The sequence below is a fragment of the Pteronotus mesoamericanus genome, unplaced genomic scaffold (assembly GCF_021234165.1).
Source record: "Pteronotus mesoamericanus isolate MK-2021 breed Mesoamerican mustached bat unplaced genomic scaffold, CSHL_Meso_final contig_20, whole genome shotgun sequence".
In the NCBI taxonomy this organism is placed as follows: domain Eukaryota; kingdom Metazoa; phylum Chordata; class Mammalia; order Chiroptera; family Mormoopidae; genus Pteronotus; species Pteronotus mesoamericanus.
The window spans coordinates 97,693,609-97,717,241 of record NW_026555085.1 but is presented as its reverse complement, the minus strand read 5'-3'; the positions used below and the strand labels follow the sequence as shown (position 1 = coordinate 97,717,241).

Here is a 23,633-nt window from a genome sequence, read left to right as displayed (position 1 = left end):
ACACATGCTCACTCAATGGCGCCGACCACCCCCACTGACCAATACAGTGAAGTCCTTGATCACGCATGTGCCTGTGCATTCCAGTCCGCTCTCCTTGGCTGCCAGGTTACATTGATATTGCTCAAACCGATCTTGTTATAGTAACAATGGCTGGACTTTTTCTGGACAGACCTTGTATATATGGTTTAACAAAAAGAACACCTGAATCTCCGCCACCCAAGTCAACTTAATTAAATTGCCAGCATCTTTGACACTCTCCCAGATGCCTAATTCAGATTATATCTCCCGTCCCTCAAGTACGGCAAAGGTAGTTAATACTATGGGTTTGGGATTTCTTATCTCTGCAGTGTATCACATAGATTCTTATATATAATTAACATACTTCAGTTTTTGTCCACTTTTGAACTCTATACAAATGGCTTCATGCAGTGTATATCCTTTTTCTCCTGATTCACTTGCATTGCTCATAGGTATAGGTTATTTATGTAGCTATATACTACCCGCTCCTTGACTATGTCATAATTTATCTGTTCACTCTCCTGTTTTGGGACCCTGAATTAGTTTCAGTGTTTTGTTAACTGCAAACAAAATGGTCATGAGCATTTTTCTATTTATGTCAGCTCGAGCACATAGGCACACAGAAATGCGGGACTGAAAGGTTTGCAAACCTTCACCCATGCTAGATAATGCTAAATTGTTCTTGAGAGTCATTACGCCTGTTTTTATAGTCCCTCCAACAGTTCATTTTGCTTTGTATCCTTACCAGTATGTGCTTTTGCCAGATTTGCACTTTTTTTGTTCATCTAGGGAGAATGGTGTGTCATTGTGGTTTTATTTTGTCTTTTGCTGATTTCTAATGAAATTGAGCACCATTTTATTTGTTTATTGGCCTTTTGGGTAAGGACTTCTTTGTGAAGTGCATGCCTTTTACTCAGTTTTCTGTTGGGTTGCTTGTCTTTTTTCTCAGTGATTTGGAGGAATTCTTACATATTCTTTTTACTATCCCTTATTAGTTAAGTGTGTTGCAGATATTCCACTGTGGCATGTTATTATTGTCTTTTTATGGTCTCTTTTGAAGAGCTGATGTTCATAATTTTAAATTTATGGTTAGTGCTTTTTGTGTCTTGTTGAAGCAAGCCTTTTATAGCCTAGGATCATGAAGATATTTTTCTATGTTATCTTCTAGGAGCTTTATTGTTTTACCTTTCAAATTTATGTTTATAATCCACTTGGGGTTGATTTTTGTGGATGGTTGAAGTAGAAGCCAGTTTTAGTACTGTTATCATATGATCCTAATTGACCTACCACCATTTATTGACCAGTCTGCCCTTCACTGATCTACTGACCTTTTTCAACACCTGTGACGTAATGACAAATCCCTATATAAGCGCTGGTCAGATTAGAGACACGAAGAAAAAGAAGGTGTGAAATCTAGGAAACAGAACGTCTAATAAAGATGGGTGAGGGACTCTTAAGGAAGGGCATTCAGTTCACTCAGAGCAGATCAGAAATTTGGTAAAGTACCTATCATGTTTGCATGTAATGAATGTTGGGGAGAATTTATGATTGGATTAGTGATCAAGAAACAATGCTAAATACAGTAGGGATTGAAGCAAAGAAAACATGTCATTATCGGAAAGAGAAGCAAAAAGTATTTGAAGGTATCATTGTTTATATGATATCTTGTGATGTAGTTAAGTTCCAGGGATCACCTTGAGACATGGACCTGTAAGAATGGGTAAGAAATTTCGAAAAAGAAGAGTATGAGAGACTTGCCATGACGTGCTAAAATGTCTTGTAGAGCTCTAATAGTCAAAGCGCTGGGACACAGCATGAGGCTGACCAAGGACATACTGGAAGTCCCAGAATCAGATGAATTAATATAGGGTAATGACCAGATTATAAATCAGAGAAAAAAATTATTTAGCAAATGCATACATATTTCATTAACTCTTAGGAAAAAAATTTACTAATTCACCATCTGTCAAAATGAATTCCAATTACTGTGTTTTCCAATTCACCACACATTTCTGCAGTGTCTAAGCTGTTATTAATTCTGCTCAATTTATTTTTTCTTTCAGATATTGTATTTTTATTTTTAGAAGTTCCATTTGGGTATTATTATATCTTCCCGTTCTCTCTTTATGTTCATTCCTCCATTGGCATCTTTGTGCATATGTATAATATACAGAGCTGACCTTTGTTTACTTAATTTCATCACTTCTGTCATTTCTCTACTGTTTACCAGCTGGCTTTTATCCCCTCTTTGCTATGGGTCTCATTTTTCTGCTTCTTTATAATCCTGGCAATTTTTGACAAGACATAAGATGCTGTGAGGTTTTGGGTTTTTTAACGTTGCTGGGGGCTGGATTTTGTTGTATTGGGTTGAGTGGTGGGTTTTGTTCTGGCCCATAGGTAGTTGCTTGCAGATTGGTTTGAGGCTTCCTCTTAAACTTGGTCATGGCTGATCCAGAGCAGCTGTTAATCTGCAGCTAATTAAGCCCCACTACTAAGTCACACCCTTTCCGAGGAGCGCACCCGGTTCCCTGCGTGTTCTAGGGCTCTCCACCTTGGCTGTCGCACATGCAGTCCTTTTTGAGTCCGTTTTCTACCGCTTGCTGATGCTGCTTGATCCTGTCTCCCCACCTCCCAAGCCTTGAGGAGTGAGCCCTGTGCACTCCCAGATCTGTGCTCAGCCAGAGACTTGAAGAGCATGTCTCAGGTGCTCTCGCTCCCTTTCTCCCCCCACCCCGCACTCCCCAGCCTGTGTGCCTTCCCAGGCCCCCAGCAGTCATCCCGGGAGTGCTGGCCACAGGCCTCCCCGAACTCCAGCCCCTTGGCTCCAGTCGAGGGGACCTCTGGGCTCCGTGGGCTCCTCCTGGTGCCGCAGCCTGCGAGCCCCTCCGGCTGCAAGCTGGGCAGTCACCAGCTCGCCCTCTTTCTCTCTCGGGAGTAACTAATGTTTCATGTGTTTTATTCAACTTCATGTTGCTTCTGGAAAAACTGTTTTAACATCAGAATTCCTTTGCAAGCAGACTGTATAATCTGCAATAGTTCACTTCTTTAGTTCCTCTTATATAACGTATGAGGGTACCCTACGAATTTTATTTCTTAGATACACCCCTCTGTCTTTACCTTGTTCCCCTTGAGGGCAGTGATTCTCAATGGAGTGATTTTGACGCCGCCCCCCCGCGCCCCCCGCCCCAGGGCCCTGATTGGTGGTCACAGGCAGGGGGTGCCTCTGGCATCTGGTGAGTAGAGGTGAGGGGTGCTGGTAAACATCTTTCAGGGTGCAGGACAGCCCCCCGCTACAGAGAATTACTTATCACCACCCAGCCCCAAATGCCAACACTGCTGAGACTGAGACACTGTGTTAGGGTGTTGGGCCATAAAACGCTCACAGACGTGTAAGAACCTTCATGATGACGTCCTCGCTTTCCTCAGGTCTTCATCCTTTCCTGCTCACAAGTCTGTTCACTCTCTTCTGTTGGTCTGAACTGAGGCCGTACTAGTAGTTTTCTTTGTTGGTTTTCTCAGCCTTTGGGTTTGTCTTTAGATATGTTTTCTCAGCTGACATGATTTTTATGGCGTTTCTGTTCTTGAATAACACAATAGAGTTGCAAAATACTATGTACTCTCATTCTTTTGGGAGAAAGAAGAAAGGAACAGAGGCTTCAGAGGTGAAATAATATTTTCAGTGGCTCACTGTCAGTTGTGGTTATTAATAATAGTGTTGCTCCAACACCATATGCAATTATTTTTCTTAAACCAAAAAAAAGCTGATTTTAGTTAAATTTTAGCACAAATATAGAAAAGTGTTTTCATTGAGTCCGTAATTTAAGGAATGCTTTAGAAGTATGGGTAACACTGGTCCTCTGACTGATTTTCACATTTTGCAAGTGAAGGTTTCAGCGGGAAAATATATGACATTGTTTTCATATACACTCTGCCTTTGCTCTTGACACTGTCATATTTATAATTTTGTATTTTAGCCACATTTTAGCTTTTAAACATTCTCCTTGCTTGACTCTATTACAAAACACATAAATGAGCGGGGCGCTTTCTTTCCAGGGCTGCAGGGCGAGCGTGGATTCAGCTCATGCCCATTAAGAGACACACAGTCTAAAGTCACAGCTCGTCAACTAGAATCAGACTGTGGAGCAATAAATGAGACCTTAAAAATCTCACCTAACCTCGTTTGATAGATGATGAAACTGAGGCTCAAAGTAATTTAATGTTTTCCAAAAGGTCACAGAGCTAGTTACTGGGAAAGCCAAACTTGAACACAAGTCATGTTTTCTGCTGAAGTCACGATGTTCACCTTCTCTGTGTGGCTAGACCTGTGGTCTTTTCTTCCCGGGTCTAGCGTCAGCCTCTTCCTCTCCGGTGGGGACCCTGGCTGCTTCATGGTCACATCCCTGGCAGGGAGGGAGTCACCTCTTCCTCAGTATGGAATTCTGCCTCCAATGTGTGGCTTTTTGACTTCTCAAGTATAAGCCAGTTTTTTTTTCTACTTGTACTTAAAATTATTTTAGATGAGTAAGAGGGGAAAAAAGTATTTCAGCAACTCTGTGCTTGCAAAGTCTTTGACCCCCTTTTTCCCATTAGACTCAGAATGCTTTTAAAAGCTCAAAGGTTAGACATTTCCTTTTACTGAAAAATTAGCTGTTTTGGTGTCCTGGCCTTTTGCTGCTGCAGTCGTCTGTCTTCTAACGGAGTTTGAATTTTCACAGCTTTACCTATAATATATGCATCACAGAAACACCACATCGTCTCCAAGGGGTTGATTGACCATTTACCTCTTAAGCTAGCTTTTAATGAAGTCCTTCACAAAGCTTTCTGGTCTGTCTGTGCCTTGAATTTTCCCTTAATGAGTTAGGGCAGATATGGGTGCTGCTTCCCTCTAAATTGAGCCACATGGCTCACGCGTTTCCATTTCCACACCACGGCTGCCTCTGCTACACAGACCGGGTGGGTCAGGTTAATGGTCAGGGCAGCCCCTCCTTCACAGGAGGGGACACACAGCGCCCCAAGTGAAACAGGCTTCATCGTGTCTTCAGAGCAGATTAGCTTCCCTCCATGCCTCACTGGCTTGCTTTCCGGTTAAAGTAGTTTTTAAATCTCTTGAATTCATCTGTGGAAGCATACATTTCAGATATAAAGTAGCAAAGTGGAAGAAAATCCAAGATGAAATAATAATTTTTTAAATCTGGGCGCTTCTCTTGGTTTATTTTCTGATTTTGTGATTACGTTCATGCTAGATTTTAACATTATACAGAGCTGCTTTGAATTGAGCCAGTTTGCATAGTGCATTTTCAATTAATTTTTTACCACCGGCAAAATTGAGCTCTTTTTTTTAATATGAAGTAGAAATATTTTTGACCACTTGATTTATAAGCTTATTCTTAAACTTAAATCCGTACTTCCATTATTCGTCTCTATATTTTTGATAGTTGCTTGGGGCTATATATATTTCTTGGTTTCACATTTTAGTAGGGAAGAGTTTGTTCTGTCAGATACACTGCAGCACCTCATCAGTTGTCTTAAACTCAGCTTCCCAGTAATTTCAACTGTCCAAATACGGACAAGAGCCAGATAATTCAAAATAAAAAGGGATGACATGAGAGCTGGTTTCTGAACAGCGAAACAGATGCTACGTGTGATCTACAGCCAGCTTGGCCCGTGGGAAGTTTTCTCAGCCTCTCAGATTAAAACCTATTTTTTAAAATTTTACTTAAGGCAGAATTGTCAAATTATGTGGTTTTCATGCCCACAGCAGGTTAGAAGCAGCACAGTAACAGGGACTATTAGAGGTCAGCACACAACAGTGAAGCAGGAAAGCAAAAACACCCCGCAGTAAGCACAGTCGGGAAGTGCGGCTCTTCAGCGGCGAGGCACCCCGCCCGCGTCCCCAGCCCCAGGGCCCTCCGGTAACGTCCGCCCTGCAGCGCAGGAGAGGTTAGAATGGCTAGCAGTCTCCCAGAACACAGAGAAGCGGGATACATTTTAGAAAGGTAAATTTGCCTAATTTTTTTTATCCTCCGTCAGCTTTGTCCAATCTTAACCTATTGCCATTTTTCCTATCTTTTTTAAGAAAGAAAATAATGTCGATATGTTTGGGGCCACCTTCTAGTTCCTTTATTTCCCTTCCATGAGTTGTACTGTGTTAAAATTTATATTCATCGTTGGTGTGCATGGCTTTTACCAGCGCTGCAGAAATATGCACACGCGTGCACACACACACACACACGCACAAAATAAGAAGTAAACTTTTGAAGTTTTGTATAAATGAAGCCATACCCTACATATATTCTGCCAATGAATTATTTTTTACTCTACTTTAAAATCTATTTGGTAACTCTTGTTATTCATCTTAACTGCTATTTAGTATTCCATTGTCAAAATTACCACAATTTACTTATTCAGTCACCTGCGATGGACATTTATGTTTTTACAGTTTTTTTTATATTGCATATAATGTTGCAGTGAGCATTCATTCATTCTAACACACATCTCCTGTGTAACTATATGGACTGTTCTCTAGACTAAAGTCCCAAAGGTAAACCTAAAGGATCGTGAGGGTTTACTCAACTTCAGCTGTATTGTGTATGTTGTCAAATTATGGTTCAAAGTGCTTGTACCAGCTTCCCCTCTCACAAGCAGTGTGTGCGAGTTCCTGTAGCTCCGCATAGTCACCAAGACAAGGTTCTACCAGGTCCTTTCTTGTGTCATTTAAATGCTCATTGTATGACAATGAAGTTGGATCTCATTATGGTTTTAATGTGCATGTCCCTAATTTGCAGTGTGGCTGAGCATAGCTTATGGTTCATTTGAGTTACTCTTATATTTTCTATTCGTTGTTTGTCTTTTGATTATGATCAGACTGGGTAGGTTATTTGCTAAAATACCTCCTCACTTCCATAGAGACTCACCGCCAGCACGGGAAGCAGGCAGCGCAGCCGCCTCTCGGTGATGGCCCAGTACCTCTGCCACGTTCAGCACATCCTCACGATTCCAGGCCGGGCTTTCGTTCCCAAACCGGAGGTGAGTTTCTCTTCAATTGTTTCACTCTACCAGAACTGGATTTTAATTGTATTCTTTGCTCGCCTGAGGGTGTGTCATAGGAAATTAGCTCTAGGATCTAATCTTGAGCTAATATACCAACTGCACCATAAGTTTTTCTTTACCTCTCCTGAATAAGAAGCACAAAAATTACAGTATGAATTTAAAATTACAGTTTTTATTCTAATTTTTCTCCCCCTTATTAAGAATGACCAAATGTTCAGTTTTATCCAAGTTGCCCTGGTGGTAGTGATACTATTACTATTATTATCATTATTATTATTTTTGTACCTTTTTACACCTAAATTATCCTGTTATAGAAGATAAGTTATGTGGTCAGCCATTCCTCAAAAAAAAAGAAAAAAGTATTTTTTGTGTGTGATTTCTGTTAGAGACTTCTCGGTAAAGTTACATCAAACATTATTTTTTGGGTTTTTTTGTGAATATTTTTCCACTTTTTTTAGTAATGTTACCTTTTTTTGGTAATGTTACTTATGCTCTCTGGGAAAATAGCTGAATATTAAATTAGATGTTGTATGCTAATTACAGAAACATAACTGCTAATTACAGAAATAAAGTTTCTCTGCCAAAAATTAAAATCAATAAACTGGCATCTGTGCCACAGGACATGTGCCGTAAAAACTCATCTGTTTCTTTTTTGAATGTACATCGAGCATCTGCACCAAAGCCTTGGCCGGGGGGAGAGGAGGCAGCTGCAGGGGTGGGAGCCCAGCCAGACCCCGTGGAGCCCGCTTCCTGGAGGCGCGGGCAGAGCTCTCCCGGCTTCGTACAGGGTTCCCCTTACGCCACCTGGCACTCAAGTAGATGGCACAGTGAAACTGTGTGTGTGGTATTTAGGGTTAGATAGAGACTTTGGGATAGAAGGGGGCCCTGATACTGTTAGACCTGCATGTGCCGCTCGAAGTGTGTCTGAACAGTCTCAGTGTTCTTTACTACCACCTTCTGCTTCCTCTGCTGTGCTGCCTACCACGGTCAGCTGGGTTTCCTGTGTCTGCTGGAATCCAGACCACCTTCCATTTATATATCAGACGTCATGGTCAGCTGTCTCCACAGCAGCTCAGGGAACTCACTCTCCACGGTGCCCCCTCCTCGCAGCGCCTTAAGATTTCCAACATTTTAAATGGCTTCTTGCAAAACAATAGATCCTACTAGATCCTAGACAGAATTTGGTAACTGAGGGTACCTTGTAGGTCGTCACCACATTTAATACATGTGCCCTTTCAGGAATTTTCTACCCTAGAACGGGTGCTCCTTGTATTGAAGAAAACCAAGCGATCATGTAGCTTGCTTGCTTGCTTGTCATGCATCCAGATGTGTTTGTAACATTTTGAATAGTGTCAGACCCAATTCTATCAGAGACCAAGATCTTTAGGCTTTTTATAGTTTTGGTTTTTACCATCACCCAGAATCTTTAGGCTACCTGATTGTTTCTTAGAGTGGATGTTAGAATATTTTTAATGGAAAGTTTCTAACTCTTTGTTTTAGTTACCTTGTTGAGTGTATTCGATGGTGTTTAGAAGTCGTTATCAACTTTATCTTTGATTTAGGGATAAGGTGCCATTGTTAGTTAATTAAGTTTTTCCTCTGGGAGTAAGGCCTTATGAAAATATATATTATTTTGGGGAAAAGAGCTAGCTGTGTTTTTGATTCTCTTTTTATTGAGGAATGTTTGCTTTTTGGCAAATGAAACATATAATAATTTTCTTTACATGCTTTTCATCATATTGAAAATATTACATGGAGGAATTTATTTGCAGTCTAGGAAAGCAGTTATCGAGGAGGAGAGAGAACCTATTATGAGAAAGGAAAACAGTAAATCAAAGGATTAAATTTTAGTTCTAAAAGAATTCTCTGTTGCTCTGAAATAGTTTTACCATATTAGAGCAGGTTATGAGTGCTCTGGGGAAAGTCAGAAAGTATTTGACTGATAGTTAATTATGTCGAGCAACTTTTTAGAACATTTTTTTCGTAAGAAAGGAGGAGAGTTTTTACAGAGATGTTAAAATAATGGCACAAGGCTGCCCCTCTGGCTAAGCCCTAAGTCAAGTAACTACTACACAAGGTGAAATACCCTAGGGGCTAAAATAGAGGTTTAGGCAGGTTCCTGAGGGAGCTGAGAGAGAGGTTAATTCTCTGTAGATGTTCAGAGGAAATTTACTAAAATTCAGTACTTACTCTAAGCCAAAACTCTTTCAGAATGAGATATAGAGAATTTATTTTGTGATATAACAAGAAGAGTTTATTTCTATCCACCTTAGGGTTTTTTTTCTGTGAGAATCTATTATCCCTTCTGTTCATCAGTCTTCAGATTAAACTGACTCAGTCACCTTTACTGGCAGAACTTCCACTACCGTGGAGCGCCTACAATTCTCTCCTGACTAGTTGGACAAAATTCTTGCCAGACCCTTCACTCTCATTAACTTCTCTGGTGTGGTCCCCAAAGTCTGAACCCAAAATTCTTCTCTATCTACAGAAAACACAACCTCTCCTCTCCTTAAAATTGGATTAATTGGTCTACTCTAGTGTTCCTTAAACTACTAGAGTTTGTAGCATATGGATTTTAAGTTGGAATTTTTAAATTTTTGTATTTTCATTTCACAGTTAGTAAAAATATTACAAGGCCAAATGTCCTTTTCTCAGTTCAAAAATCACAACTAGAAAATGCTTCCATGAAAGAATAAAATTTTAAGTTTCTCAAGATGGCACCTGAAGATCCCCAAGAATCCACGTATTTCTGGGGTTCCACGGTAACTTTTTTTCAGCTAGTTTGCCCATTGTTCAAGTTCAATAAATCCTGAGCTATTAGCTATTCCCTCAAACTTCTGTCATCTTTTTTTCTCTTATACATTGTGGTCACGGGTTGACAGCTTTCTCATAACATGGATAGGTGTTATGTCTGAACATATCCTGTACTCCAACCTAGTAGGAGAGTCACTTAGATGTAACATGACAATTGGAACGGGTTCTTTTGATTTACAGGGTAGAGGCATCATTCCCTAGCGAAAGAATTAGAAGTTCCGTAAAGTTAGCTAGGCCCATTGGGATTCCAGCGCTCCTAGTTATAAGGGCCTGCTCAGGTTAATAGGTAGAGTTTCAATACATGGAATTGGGGCAGTAGTGCCACCCTTGAAGGACTGAGATAATCAATGTAAAGTGCATAAAATGAGCCTCTGGCACAAGGAGACAGTGGGAGATAGATGTTACTGTTATGAACATAAACAAATACTTACGAACCAACTTGTAAGATCTTATTACAGTAGTGTGGATTATGTTTTTTCAGATGTAAATATAATTTATACCTGATTTTGCCTATTAATTATGTTGAGCAAGTTACTCCCAAGCATGGTACAGGTTGAAAGCATAAATTGTGTCAATACAATTTTAGATAAATTAATGATGATGCACCCATGACACAAAGAGAAGGGCAGGACTTGGGGCACCCAAGCCCGACATTTGAGGACAGCGTTTTAGCGGCTTTCAGATGTGCCTGTGCGCAGCGGTGGGGGCCTCAGCCTCCGTGTGAAACGGTCCTAATGCAGGATCGGCAGCGCCCACATCCGCCGCCGCTGGGAGGCGGGCGCGGGCCGGGCAGTGGAGCTGGGTCGGGGCACCGGAGGCGGCCCCACGAGGCCCCTGCCAGCCGACAAAGCTCCGATTCCTCGTGTGGCCTTTTCTGCCTGGGTTGCTGGGAAGAAGTTCTGAGCTGAGTTTCATATTTAATTGCTTTAGCAGCCTTCAGCAGGGGCCATTTAATGGCATTCTCTCTGTCTTCCTTTTCACTGTAACTTTAGTCCTTCACTTTTATCATTGACTTTTATACTTATTGTACCAGTATTCTTATTGTAATTTGCCTTGAATTTTTTTGAAAATGGGTAAGTCTAAAAAAAAGGTAAATACGTATACTAAAAGTCAATTTTATGATTGTAGAAAAGTAACAGTCATCCGTTTTAAAGATCAGATAAAATAAGTGTTGAATACAAATAAGTATATTTACTCTAATAACCTAATTTAATACTAGTTATGCATTCATAACTATTCAAGAATGAGATAAGCAATAAGAATTACAATTCTTAAGAAACAGAATTGCGGTTTTGCAAATGACAATTTTATTTATGTATGAAATACAGGGAAATGAAGAAAAATGTTATTGGAGGTAGTGAAGACATATGCAGCAGGGCACCGCACAGCCATCGCTTGCTCTAAGTCCTCAAAGTCCATAAAGGTGATGCATGCTAAAGTATGCAGCTAAAAATACGGGGATAAAAGAAATCACTTTAGCAGTCTTCATTGGGAAATGAAGAGCGAGAAAACACTGACTCCACATCCCACGCGGAGCTTACTCGTATCCGCCTACCGCAGGCCTGCCCCCTGGCCCCCCGGCCCCCCAGCCCCGCCGCCCCATATACTCATCTGCTCAGGCCGGGTCACCCGAGCCTAACCCCAAGGCCACCTTAAGGACCCCGCCCTCCCCCTTACCTTCACCCTCACAGCCAGCCACCAGTTACCGACTTCTGGCATTCCTACATCGCACCTCTTAAATCTGTCTATTCCTGTACCCATTCTCCTAACTTAAGTGAAGTCTTCATCGTTTCTGCAAGAATTACTAGATGATTTCTTTAGTTTTACACGCATACCCCTGCTCCATAGGTAAAATAAACATGATATTCTGGGAAATTTTTGGTATTTTTTAGGGGGGAGTGTTCTTTTAGGAACTTTTTAATCAAACAAAAATGAATGTTTAAATGCATTCAAGTAGATTAGACCAGGGTCTCTTAACCTCATCACTGTTGACATTTTGGTCCAGATAATTCTTGGTTGCTGAGCCCTCCTCTGCATTGTGGGATATTTAACAGTATTCCTGGCCTCTACCCACTAGATTCCAGTACCGTTACCCCAGATAGAACAACCAAAATGTCGCCAGGCATTACCAAATGCCCCCCCACCCTGCCCCCTGCTGGAAACCGCGGAGTTAGACTGAGAACGTGGGCTGCACTCATTGCACGCTCACCATGTCACGATGCATGTTTTGTTGTATTTTCTCACTTAATACAACTCTGAGCAGATACCGAAAATGCCCTTTTTCACATGAGCAAACAAGAACTGGGAATCAGTGATGTGTGCTGCGTAACCTGTGTCCTGTGTACCCTTACACGCAGTTGGCACCTGGTTCCCTCAGGTTGAACCCAGCTCCCCACTTACAGCTGTGTGACCTTGGGCAACAAGTCAGGTCGCCGCCACCCTTCCTCTGCCTCAGTTGCTGTCAGCCCCTAAGAATAGCACTTGCCTCCTAGTGTCCTTAGGAGACTGAAACCAGTCGGTGCACGCAGAGGATTTTGGTCAGGACTGGCATGTCATAGTCACTGTGGACACAAAGGTAAGAAAGACACCTTGGCTCCGAGTCTGGGTGGAGATGCAGTCTTGTAAACGAGTGGTGTGTGTTTCTAGAGCATTCTCTGAGAGCACGGAAACGGAGGCAGCGAGCTGCCTCAGGGCGTCGGGGTTGAGTTCACGCAGGAGACCCCGGGTGACCCTAAGGGGGAGTGGGAGCAGAGCAGGCGAGCGGTGAGCGTGGAGGAGGCTGGGGGTGCGGCACAGAGGGGCGGATCCCGGAGGGGTACACACCGTTTCCTCATCGCCGGTTCGAGTCAGGAAAGAATCGGGCCATTATTTTGTATGAAGTGGCTGCTTTTCTGAGAGTTCAAAACACTCCTATATGTATTTAGGAAGAAAACATTCTAGAAGTGAAAATTATTTTGAAGTATGTATAGACTTTTATAGAATATATAAATAAGCTTTTAACGTAGGACTATAGGGTATGTAGACTACATATGTAGTAGCCAGTCACATTAAGCAAAATGAGAGGACCGTAAAGGTGTCAAAGCAATCCTGTCACATTAATTGGCACTAAAATAGTCTTTGTATTAGGATTATTTTTAATACGTTTGTTTAGAAAATATTTTGACCATTCAAAAGGAATGCATATTTTAAACAGCATTTAAACTTCTGCTTAAATGATTCCTTTTCTAATCCATACATGAAATAGCACCTTTTCATTTTAGCTATTCCACTAACAGCTGATGACAATGTTGAGGAAGAGAGTGAGGATCTGCTGACTAAAATATTTCAATCTCTACTCCTTTGAACAAATGAAAAGTATTTACTCAAAAAAGATAGTCTTCCCATTCCTGAATTATTAATGTACAAAGAAATGCTTTTTTCCTATTTTCCATTATATTGCGAGTAATGATTAAATTTGAATTAACAAATAAATTATTAGAAACAACAGTGTGCAATGTTTCTTTTGCACCTCAAAGAATCCAATTTTTATTTTCTTTTTAAAATATTTGAAATACATAAGATAACTTAGATTTTTAAAAGTATTCTTTATACTTTAAAAACTACTTTTACATCTATTAATTCATTGAAGCAGCTTGTTTATAAGAGAACAATGTTTTTGTAAATGTGGATCAAACTAGAGCATAAAATGACAACTTAAAAGTAACTCCAAGCACTCATCAATGAGAGATGAAACGAGATGGGGTCAATCTACATTGCCGTGGACAAGTGACTTGACGTGGCGCCTCCTGCTGGCAGCAGAAGGGGGCCCTCCTTGAGCGTATTCCCACAGACGCACTCTCACTGCCTGGCTTGTGCTTAATGCTTTAAAAGCGCTAGAGATCGGAGTTTCATTTAGTTTGCTTTTGCTGTGCTGTGGTACCATTTACCAGTGTCTTCCCTTTCGTTCTGCCTCATCTTTGAAGGTCATATTGTCGGCTCTCCCAAATGTGTGTAGAAATTTTCTAAAATAAAAAAGGGACAGGGAAGTCACAGGTAGGGAGTTGGGGTGGCTGCTTCGGGCGACCCTGAAAGCGATGGACAGCGCTTCTGCCCCCAGCCTGCTGCGATGCCGCGGGGCTGCAGGCAGAGGCAGCTCGCTGTGGCGGCGCCAGCCGAGTGGCTAACGCGGGGGTCCCTGGAGTGGCGCCGGGGCAAGGCGCTTCTCACACGTGGCATTTTATGAAACCCAATTAAGTACCAATTCAGGAAATGCATCAACAGGTTATCTTAGAGAAGAAAAAGCCATCAATTAATTGCCTTATAATATAATCAGAGCCTCTTTCAATGGTAAACCTTTAGATAAAACATGAAACTAGGGATGGAAGAATAGTCTTAAAACAGGTGTAATTGTCCATGAAAGTTTGCTGGCATTTTAAATGACCTTGCCATTTTTTTAATTTATTTTTTTTTAGTACTTCAGATTTTTGCAGAGAAAGTTAAGCATAATTCTGGTATATATATTTTTTAATCTAAAATAAAGACAGAAGTCCCAGTAGGCATCTAGAACTTCCACGTGCATCACACAGTGATTTACACATAATCCCTCAGGTTGTATGCTGAATCGCCCTCAATCTTTGTGGTGGGGGTCTGCTGCTGCTTACGGGTGGAAAGCCACGCTTCTGGATCCCTTTTCATACACGAAGTGCAGAAAATCGTGCCGGAGGTCAACAGCAGCACGGCCGAAATGAATCCGATGTAGACAGCTCCCCCAGGTTCATGTTTGTTGCTTTCTGGAACTGTCAGGTCCAGAAAGGTGGTGATAATCTCCTTCGTGTACCACACCGTCGGTATCAAACCGGAGATCCCTGCAGACATGAGACAGACGCCACCAGCAAAAGAAGCGTGACTCTTGGTTCCTCTCTCCAGTCCTAAGCGAGTGCACTGCATCCCCACTGTGGAAGTGCAGGTCCCCAGGGCAGACAGGATGCAGGCCAGGACCATGGCGGCCCGCGCAGCCTGCACGTGCGTGGGGAGGGACAGGATGGAGTACTTGAGGGTGCAGCTGAACATGCCGGTGCTGTAGCACGTGCAGTCCATCCACAGCCCTTGCATCTGGACGATGGCCGTGATGATGTTGGAGCCCCCGTCCACGGTCACCTTCCAGTTGGGCAGCACGGTGGCCGCCAGCACGCCAGAGACCCCGCAGAAGGCCAGGACGAAAGCAAAGAGCTGGACGCCCGCCCAGGCCATGCCGGTACCGTTCTCTTTGTCTGCCTAGAAAAGCCTGCTGGTCAGTTATGATGGCCCTGGGTCAGAATCGCCGCTGCTTCTGTGCAGTGGAGAACCAAGTAACAAAGGCTGGGGAAAGAAGACAAAGTCAGGCGTGAGGGCAGAAAGAAGAAACAAAAACGCTTCTGTGCGCAGTGGGAGCCAGTGCCTAGGCCGCAGGGGCTGCGGGCGCAGCTGCCCAGGGACAGAGCTCACGCCAGGCCTTCGGAGGCTCCGTCCTCCTGGGGGGCTGGCGTGGCTGGGGCCGGGTGCCTGGCGGAACGGAAAGGGCTCTGCACTTGGTTGCCTTTAAAACTTCAGCGGTGCTGCGAAGTTGTCTGCAAGGCAGGCCTGTAGCCTTGTGAGGAGGCGTAGGCATAACCACATTCCTGCCATTAGACCTGATAAAGAATTCTATAGCATTGCAGGTTTTTAAAACATTTTGTTTTTAATTAAAATACTCTAGGTTATAAGGAAGAAAAGAATAATTTAAACCCACCACTTAAAAATGAAATATTAACATATATTGCAAAAGTTTTAAGTATTCAAAAAATGTTATTTTAAACAAGTGTTTATTAAGGACCCACCATGTGCCAGCACATGACCCAGGTGAGCTAAGGAGGAGAGGAAAGTAGTGGAGAGAAGTCACCTGCATGATCATCCCTGGTTTCTAGTTAATAAATATTTGCAATATCCTTACCTACGGTGGCACTCCTTTCACTTCAGGTACAAGGTACTCAATATGGAACAATTAAGCCACTGTCCTTCGCTATGAGAATGTGAGAGCCTTTCTAGCTGGGACCAGAATCCTCTCCTGACCCAAATGCCGCGGTCTGCTGCAAAACCGGTTATTCTGAACAGTTCCGAAGCAGGGACATCGAATCTCAAAAATGCTTACAGACATAACCACATTGTTACTTGTCCATGAAGTGATACCAAAAATAACGGAACACTTTATTTTCTCTTTTTTTTTTTAAGAGGGAAAAGTTACCACTCTGCCGCTTCGCTATGTTTTAACCCAGCAGTGCCTACTTCCTTCTCTGGGAAATACGGCAGTTTCTGAAACACAACACTGGCTTTTTTGTGTTTCTGAATTAGTTTTGAATGATGGGTTAAAGTGGCTCTGTCGTGATTCATATATATTTGACAAAGGGCAGTGTGGGTCATTTCTTGGCTTTCCAGAACTTCTCCATGTGCCTCAGGATCCTCTTCTGGAAAATGGGGAGGATTATAGTACCTATATCATGAAGTTAAATATGCCAATGCATTTTAAGGGCTTAAAACAATATGTACCCCCATAGAAAGTACTCAGTAAATTATCATTGGCATTGTTATTCATATTTTTATTTCCTTATTTTATATCATGACAAATGTCATGTGATCTTTGTTATGTCACATGGCAGTTTCTTTTTTCTCTTGCTTCGGCTGATCTAATTCATTGGCATAGACCCTTAGAGGTGAGCTGTAGCTATAATGCGGTAGGCCATCCTTTTTTTCAGGTTAGCAGCCTGCACCCTTTCCCGCGACCCTGGTACTTCTGGCGCTTTCTTCCGGTGAGCTTTCTTCCGGTGAGAAGCCAGGAGCGTGTTCTGTCTGAAGGCACAAAGTACCAGTAACTGTCAGCTTCACTCACTCCCTCTCCCACAAAAAAAAGAAAGAAAGAAAGAAAGAAAGAAAGAAAGAAAGAGGGGGGGGGGGGGGGGGGGGGGGGGGGGGGGGGGAGGAGGGGGGGGGGGGGAAGAAGGAGGGAAAGAAAGAAAAAAAGAAAAAAAAGAAAAAAAGAAAGAAAGAAAGAAAGAAAGAAAGAGAAAGAAAGAAAGAAAGAAAGAAAGAAAGAAAAAAGTCTCCAGAGGGTATCAATTTGGTAAATGCCTTAGCTTTGGAGACGCACCAAGGAAGGCTCTGCCTGGCTTTTGTGAAATGCATGCCTGTATTGAAAGTATGAACTTTCCTATAGTTTTAACAGTGATTCTCTAAGAAGTTAAATCCTGGGCTGTCTGGATGCCATTGCTCTATTTTTGTTCATAGTCTTAACATGTGAAATTTCCAGTTTTAGGAGAGGATTTCCCTGAGATTTTGAATACTTAAGAACCAGACTTAATCTAAGGATCCGAGTGCCTAGGCTTTACCTGCCTCATACACTTTACTTCTTTACATACTAAGACTGGAACAGAATAGAAGTTAAAGTTTTTAGAAGAAAATAAAGCACATGTTTATAGTTTCTTAATAGCTGTTTTCTGGTCGGGGCCGAGAGCGCCAGCCAGCTCACTAAATTACTCCCTTCCTGGACCTGTTCAGCACAGGGATCCTTTAAGAGCCAAACTGCTGTTAACATTCCCTGACAGCATCTCATTTCTTTATTTTCACTTTGCTTGAGTAACCTTTATGTGTTGATCAGTCTATGCTCAGCTTCCCAATTATAACCCTTTTTTTTCTCATTAGCCAATACATTTTATAAATTTCACTGTAATTCAGACTTGCAGGCAGCTTGTTCATCTTCATTAACAAGCACTGGCAGTGATAAATTACAGGCGGCCAAAATCAGCGTAAACAATGTGACATTGCATTCAGTTAGCATAGTGCTCGCTTACGTTAAATATAGGGCTTTAAATGCTTTTCCTGTCTGCAGAACTTAGGCAGAAGGAATTTGTTCTCCAAAAACAAGGTCACTATTCTGTTTCTTTTGTAGCAACACACTGGCATCCTAGCTATAGTGCTATGAAATCTTTTGTTTTTTCTCCTCCCCAGTCACAAGCGTGATACAGTTTGCGGCCTGTTCTCTCAGATTTCTACCGGGTAGACAATAAAGGCACACTTTGTTTAAATGGCTGGGGTGGTGGCAGAGAAATACCGTGACAGTAAGCAAACTTAGTTCTAAGGAGAGAGCTCTCTCATGGCTCCAAAACACAGCGCACACAGAACAGAACCTATGAGTGTTAAATTTGTGAACTAGTTGCCGAAAGTCTGGAGTGAGTATCATTAAAGAGTGGAGTCCGTTTTCCAGTCAAAATTTATTTATATCAAAACTAGTGTTTAAAAAAAGATTTACAACTTAAACTTCCAACTCAATGGTGCTGGAAGAGCTACATGTAGCGTCAAGCATCACAGAAGTGTCTCAGTTTCCATACCTTGTGTCTGTCGCCTTCAGTGTCTCAATTCCGTGTGGTCAGTTGTCTTCACGTGAACCCCAGGGAGGTGTGATGAGGGAGGAGTCACCACTCACGCGAGGCTCACTCTACAGCTTCTGGGCATTAGTGATACAGCTCCAACAAGCTCACTCGCAAATAGCAAATAAAGAGCAACATAGGAATCTGAGAGGTGAAACTGCTGATGGAGCTAGAAGATAAATACCAGGTTCTCCATCTCATTTTTTGAGCTGTGGGAGAATTAAGAAAGGAGGAGGCGGGGAAGGGAGGGAGTTGTTGTTACAACAGGATTTGTCGAAACCTGAAAGCTAAAAATGCTTTTGTGTCCCTGTATGCAGAGGAGGAATTCTTTGGGAGCTCACACAAAGGCTTTCTTTTCCTTTAATGCTATGTTTTAGTACATAGTTATAATTTATTTTTATCTGTGTTGGAAGATACAGTTCATTATTTGATGTCCCCAATTATATTCTTTTTGGTCTGAAATATTTTTAACTAAATTGTGTTTTGCAAATGATAGTTGAAACTATTTTTTTTTAAGGTTTGATTTATTTATTTTTAGAGAGGAGGAAGGGAAGGAGAAAGAGAGGCAGAGAAACATCAGTGTGCGAGAGAAACATCAGTTGGTTGTCTCTCTTGCACGCCCCCAACCTAAGCATGTGCCCTGACTGGGAATCGAACCAGGAGCCTTTTGGTTCTCAGGCTCGTGCTCAGTCCACTGAGTCACACCTGTCAAGGTGAGACTGTATTTTTATTCTGGTGCTTGTGATTTGTCTAAAATCGAGATTCAAAAAATTGGTAGTTTTCAAAATAAACATTCAAAAGACAGTTTTTTTTAAATATATATTTTTTTAAGTAGAAGAAAACCCAGCAACAACTGTTGATGAGAATTTTCATTAGTAAACCTACCAGAACTTTTTGGGGGGTGTCCTGAATTTTCTTCTGTGATTCCTTACACTGCAAAAGGTTTCCAGAGTGTAATTTAATATTAGAACTTTTAGAGACTGTTATAAAGAAATTACATCAAAATGACATGATGAAACAGTGAATCAAAGACCAAGATTCTAGATCCTGAACAACAGAACAGGCATGTTACACCTCTGTCTGTTTTGGGCTCTCAATTTTTTTTTCCTTGGTAATTTGAATTCTACAAACTGTAAACGCACATCCACTGTACAGAAAGGGAGATAATTTTATGACTGGATTTAAAAAATTTTTGAACTGTTGGTAGCCATGTTAGATGTTGGCCATTTCTTTAAAAGCAATGAATAATAAAATGTATGTTTCACTTGTCTGGGTTTTTCTAGATGTTTTTTGTTTGCTTTTTTGTTTGTTTGTTTTTGGTTTGTTTTAATCTAAGTCTGGCATTTAGCAAGATGTGAGAAATCTAATGCCTGTGGATTTGCCTTTCAGCCATAGTATTCTAATGTTATGGAAACTTTCTTCTTTTAGTTCATGGAAATGAATGAACAGTTCCTTGTATAGATACCGGAGGAGGTAGAATTGAAGTTCAGGCGATAACAGGAACAGCATGTTGTTACTGCTGTGTCAGAAGAAGGCCCCCGGGTCCCCTCAGTGCCCTGCCCTGGCTGGTTGGGCTCCTTGCCACACGGTTGTCAGTACAGGCGCACCTGCGCCGAGGCTGACGGATGGCAGTGGAGGGACAAGCCTCTCATCTCTGACCCCCGCATAATGCAGCTAGCTGAGAGTTCACGGCCAAGCTTGCTTTAATGTTCATTGCTGTTTTCAAAATGTTTTCGGTAATTCTTATTCCTTGATACTTACTCAGTATTAACTGTCTTTTAAAATGATAAATTCTGAAATACAAATAACTTTTACTAACTACAGACCTTTAATGAGGCAGGATGTCTTATATGCAAAAGGCTCTGGAAAGTAGAGATAGATAGAGAAATATAGTTCATTGACGTTATTATGTATTTCCAGTGTGGACAGAATTAAAGAGCATTAAATCTTTCACTTCCAGAGACTCCCCTAGATGTTACCTTAGTTTATCTTTTCCTCAGTCTGTGTCTCTTCCCACTTGTGCGTCCACTTGCTGACAGGACACCACTCAGACACCTCAGACCTGTCCCGGACCAAGGGCTCCTGACCCTCCCCACACCAAGCTCCCTGTCTGCCCATGTCCATTAGTGGCAAACCCATCCCCCATTTGGCACTCCCTAGAGCTAAAACCATCCCTGATTCCATACCCAACACCCAGCCAACCAGCTGCTGTTTCTAAACTTCAAAATGCACGGAGAATCCTACCACCTCTGAGCCCCTCTGCTGGCTGAGGACCTCGGAGAATGGAAACCTCGGGGCAAGGGTCTCGGTCTGCCTTGTTTGTTGCTGTTTCTCCTGGGCCAGGGCGGTGCCTGGCTTATAGTAGGGGCCCAATAAATAGGGAATGAAAGAGTTCAGAAACCGATTTTGAGTATAGAAAATAACAGTAATGAAACTGCATATTACCTTTGCATGAATAAAAGTGTAATTTTGTCCTTTCCAAATGAGACTAATTTTAAGTGATTGTGCAACTCTTGAGTTTTTTAATTTTGATGTAATGATAGTATCTCCCATTTATAAGTGGCTTCCTGTATGCTGGGTACTGTTTGAGGCACTTTGTTTTTTAATTCTCAAGACAAGCCTGTGAGAGAACAGGAATCCTCATTTTATAGATGAGAAAACTAAGCTCCAGATAAGTGAAGTAACAGCAGAGGTTGTAAAACGAGTAGGTGGGCGTCAGGCCCAGAATACTGTGATTTTTGAGGCCCTTCTGCACTCGCAGCGCTCTCCTGCCTCCACTCGGGACAGAATGTACTTCTGAGTCTCACTGTAAGGCGTCGCTCCTGTCTGAGGCAGTCTGGACTAAGCTGTGAAACAGCTTAACTCTGACATCTCCGCAGCTTTACCTGGAAGCATGTACGCCTCACTCATGCTAAGTGACTGCCGAGTAGCTGGCCAGTGGCCCCGCAGCCCATCTATTTTTGTCTTTAAAATGTTTTCATTTTCCTATTTTTAAGGAAAAATGACCTGTGATTGCCTTTGTGTTTCTCCTGGTGGTGATAATCTGGATATCCAGAAAAGCTTCCCTCTACTCTCTGAATGAATCGGTCATTTCACTGAATATTTGAGAACAAGAATACCGTACCTTTGTATAAGGGTGTTCTGCAGGCCTGTGCTGACCTTGCGCGTCAGCCAACGCTGGAAAAGCCCTGAGGCCCCGCTTCTGGCCCGGGGCTCCCATTCATTGGTCTGGAATGATGCCCAGCCATTGTGTGTTTACAAAGCTGCCCACTTAATTCCAATGAAAAGTTGAGGTTCTTATTTTTAAAAAACAACAAGGTCTTTTTGTACTTGCTTTCTGTTCAGCCTTGAAAATAATGAAATTCAGAATAAGATAATATAGTTTCCTGTTCCAGACCCCCAAATTTAAAGCGATCGGCTTAATCTAAAAACATTTCTCTTCTGATCCAGCCTTAGGCAATTAACAGTATCGGCTGAGAACACGATCAGTCCACTGTGTTCCTCCATGCCCGTGGTCATTGTAGCTATAGTGTAATGTTTTAGATCAGTGCGAAGACTTTCTTAATTTTTTTTAAAAATTGGCAGTTTGTAGATTAGTTGGTAATAGTGGAAATGAAGGCGAATATTCTCGGGTTTATGTGTGTTCTCAAGCGTCCAACGAGGCCGCCCTAGTTTCTGATGACTTCTGCTGCAAGTCGGGTACAGGTTGGTGTGTGCAGAGTGGACTTCCATTTGCTCTATTATCTGGTACCTTATTTTTACATCTTGTTACTCCTGTTTGTCTCCAAGAGAAGGATCTTGAGGGCTTGTTCTCTGTCTTCATCCCGTTAGTTTAGAATACTAAGACCGTCTTTGGATTGTGCTGACATTTGCAGATCAACCTAATCTCATAAATAGTATAAATACATATTTGTTGTGGCTTTACCATTGCATGCATTCTCTTTGCACATTATTTTCAAGAGCAGGGCAAAACAAACAAACAAACAAAAAACCAACAAAACAAAACAAAAACCCATCATGTATTGGTAGTATCTGAGATCGTGAGCTGAATGCATCGTTTTGGGTCCAGCCCTCTCGGTCGACACCCCTCCCCCTTTCTTCTCTCTTCCCTGTGATTCTTCCTCTACCCACCTGGGTTCCTGCCTCTTGCTCCCAGCCCACTCTAGGGCCCCGGGGGACTTCACATGGACTTTGTGATCTTGCCAAACAAGAGAGCTTGCATCAGTTTTAACCCCTTCTGTTATTTATTTTTGTATCTCTTGTGATACATTGGGAGGACTACCCGGCACCCCTATACCTTTACCATACCCCATAGTAGAATCGCTGTGTGAAAGATGACACCCAGCAGCTACAGAATTCACCTTTAGAAAGACAGACTGTTTTTCAAGTTAGAAACAGGAAGAGCGAGACAGCATGGACACTTTAAAGAAGAAATATTTTTCAGCAAAAGGAGAGCAGGTCTGCGCCGCCAGCCCGGGGCCCAGGCGCATCCAGCAGCCGGTGTCTGCCACCTGGAGCGGTCGGGGCGCAGGCTCGGCGCCAGCGATGGCTGCAGCGCCGACCTGTGTATGCTCTATTTCGATACCGTGTTCACGTTGGCTTCCGCAGGGCAGGGGTGTACTGGCTACGCCACATGAGGATAGCACTGGCTACGCCACATGAGGATAGCATCTAGTCTCTTCGGCAGTTTTAAATTAATATATTGACTCGTTTTGAGTTAATGTATTTCCATTCATGTTTATCAGTCTTTTAATAATAGTAGTACTATTTTTTAATAGCAACAAGCAGCTACTGGAGTGCCTTGTGAGCTTGCTCAGATGGATCGTTCCTAGGAAGCGGTCAGTGCCGAGCTGTCGCAGCTCCTCGGGTCCGGTGAGACCGGCGGCAAGGCCCTGCTGGTCCCCTGGGCGCCGGCACTCCCCGGCAGGGCAGCCCCGAGCCGAGCCGGTGGGCGGCTCTCCCTCGCCCGCAGCTGCTGCGGGAGCAGGGCGCCTCCGCACGCTGGAGCCGTGGCTTGGGGGGCGGGTCGAGGTTTTAGAAAGGTGTGTTTCCCTGATCGCCTGGAAGCTCCAGGTTAAATAGAGCAGGAAACCCTAACCCAATGTTTGTTCTTGTCCCTCTTGCATTTTGTTTAGAATTAAGTGTTCACTCCTTCCCTGGCACCAAGGAGCCCTGACTCATTTTGTTGTTATTGTTATTACTAGTTGACATAATTTGCATGTATGCATACATTTGCATGCAGAATTTATACAGTCAAAAGCTGCTGCGGTCCACCTCCCCTCCTCATGCCAGGCATCTCTTAGGCGTATTTCTCATCATGCTCTCAGCTCTGTCATT

The 23,633-nt window shown here is 42.5% G+C and overlaps 2 protein-coding genes across 4 annotated transcripts in view; one reads left to right on the top strand and one right to left on the bottom strand.

Moving 5' to 3' along the window:
• The window catches only part of TFB1M (transcription factor B1, mitochondrial), a 55,503-nt gene that overhangs the window by 16,281 nt on the left and 15,589 nt on the right, over nt 1-23,633 (top strand). For all 3 annotated transcript variants that reach the window (XM_054570145.1, XM_054570147.1, XM_054570146.1), the window contains one exon: nt 6,925-7,044. In XM_054570145.1, coding sequence (XP_054426120.1) covers nt 6,925-7,044 — 120 coding nt within the window. The remainder of the gene's footprint in view (nt 1-6,924; nt 7,045-23,633) is intronic.
• On the bottom strand, nt 14,452-15,111 carry CLDN20 (claudin 20). Its single transcript, XM_054570148.1, has one exon. The coding sequence runs from the start codon at nt 15,109-15,111 to the stop codon at nt 14,452-14,454; it is 660 nt and encodes a 219-aa protein (XP_054426123.1).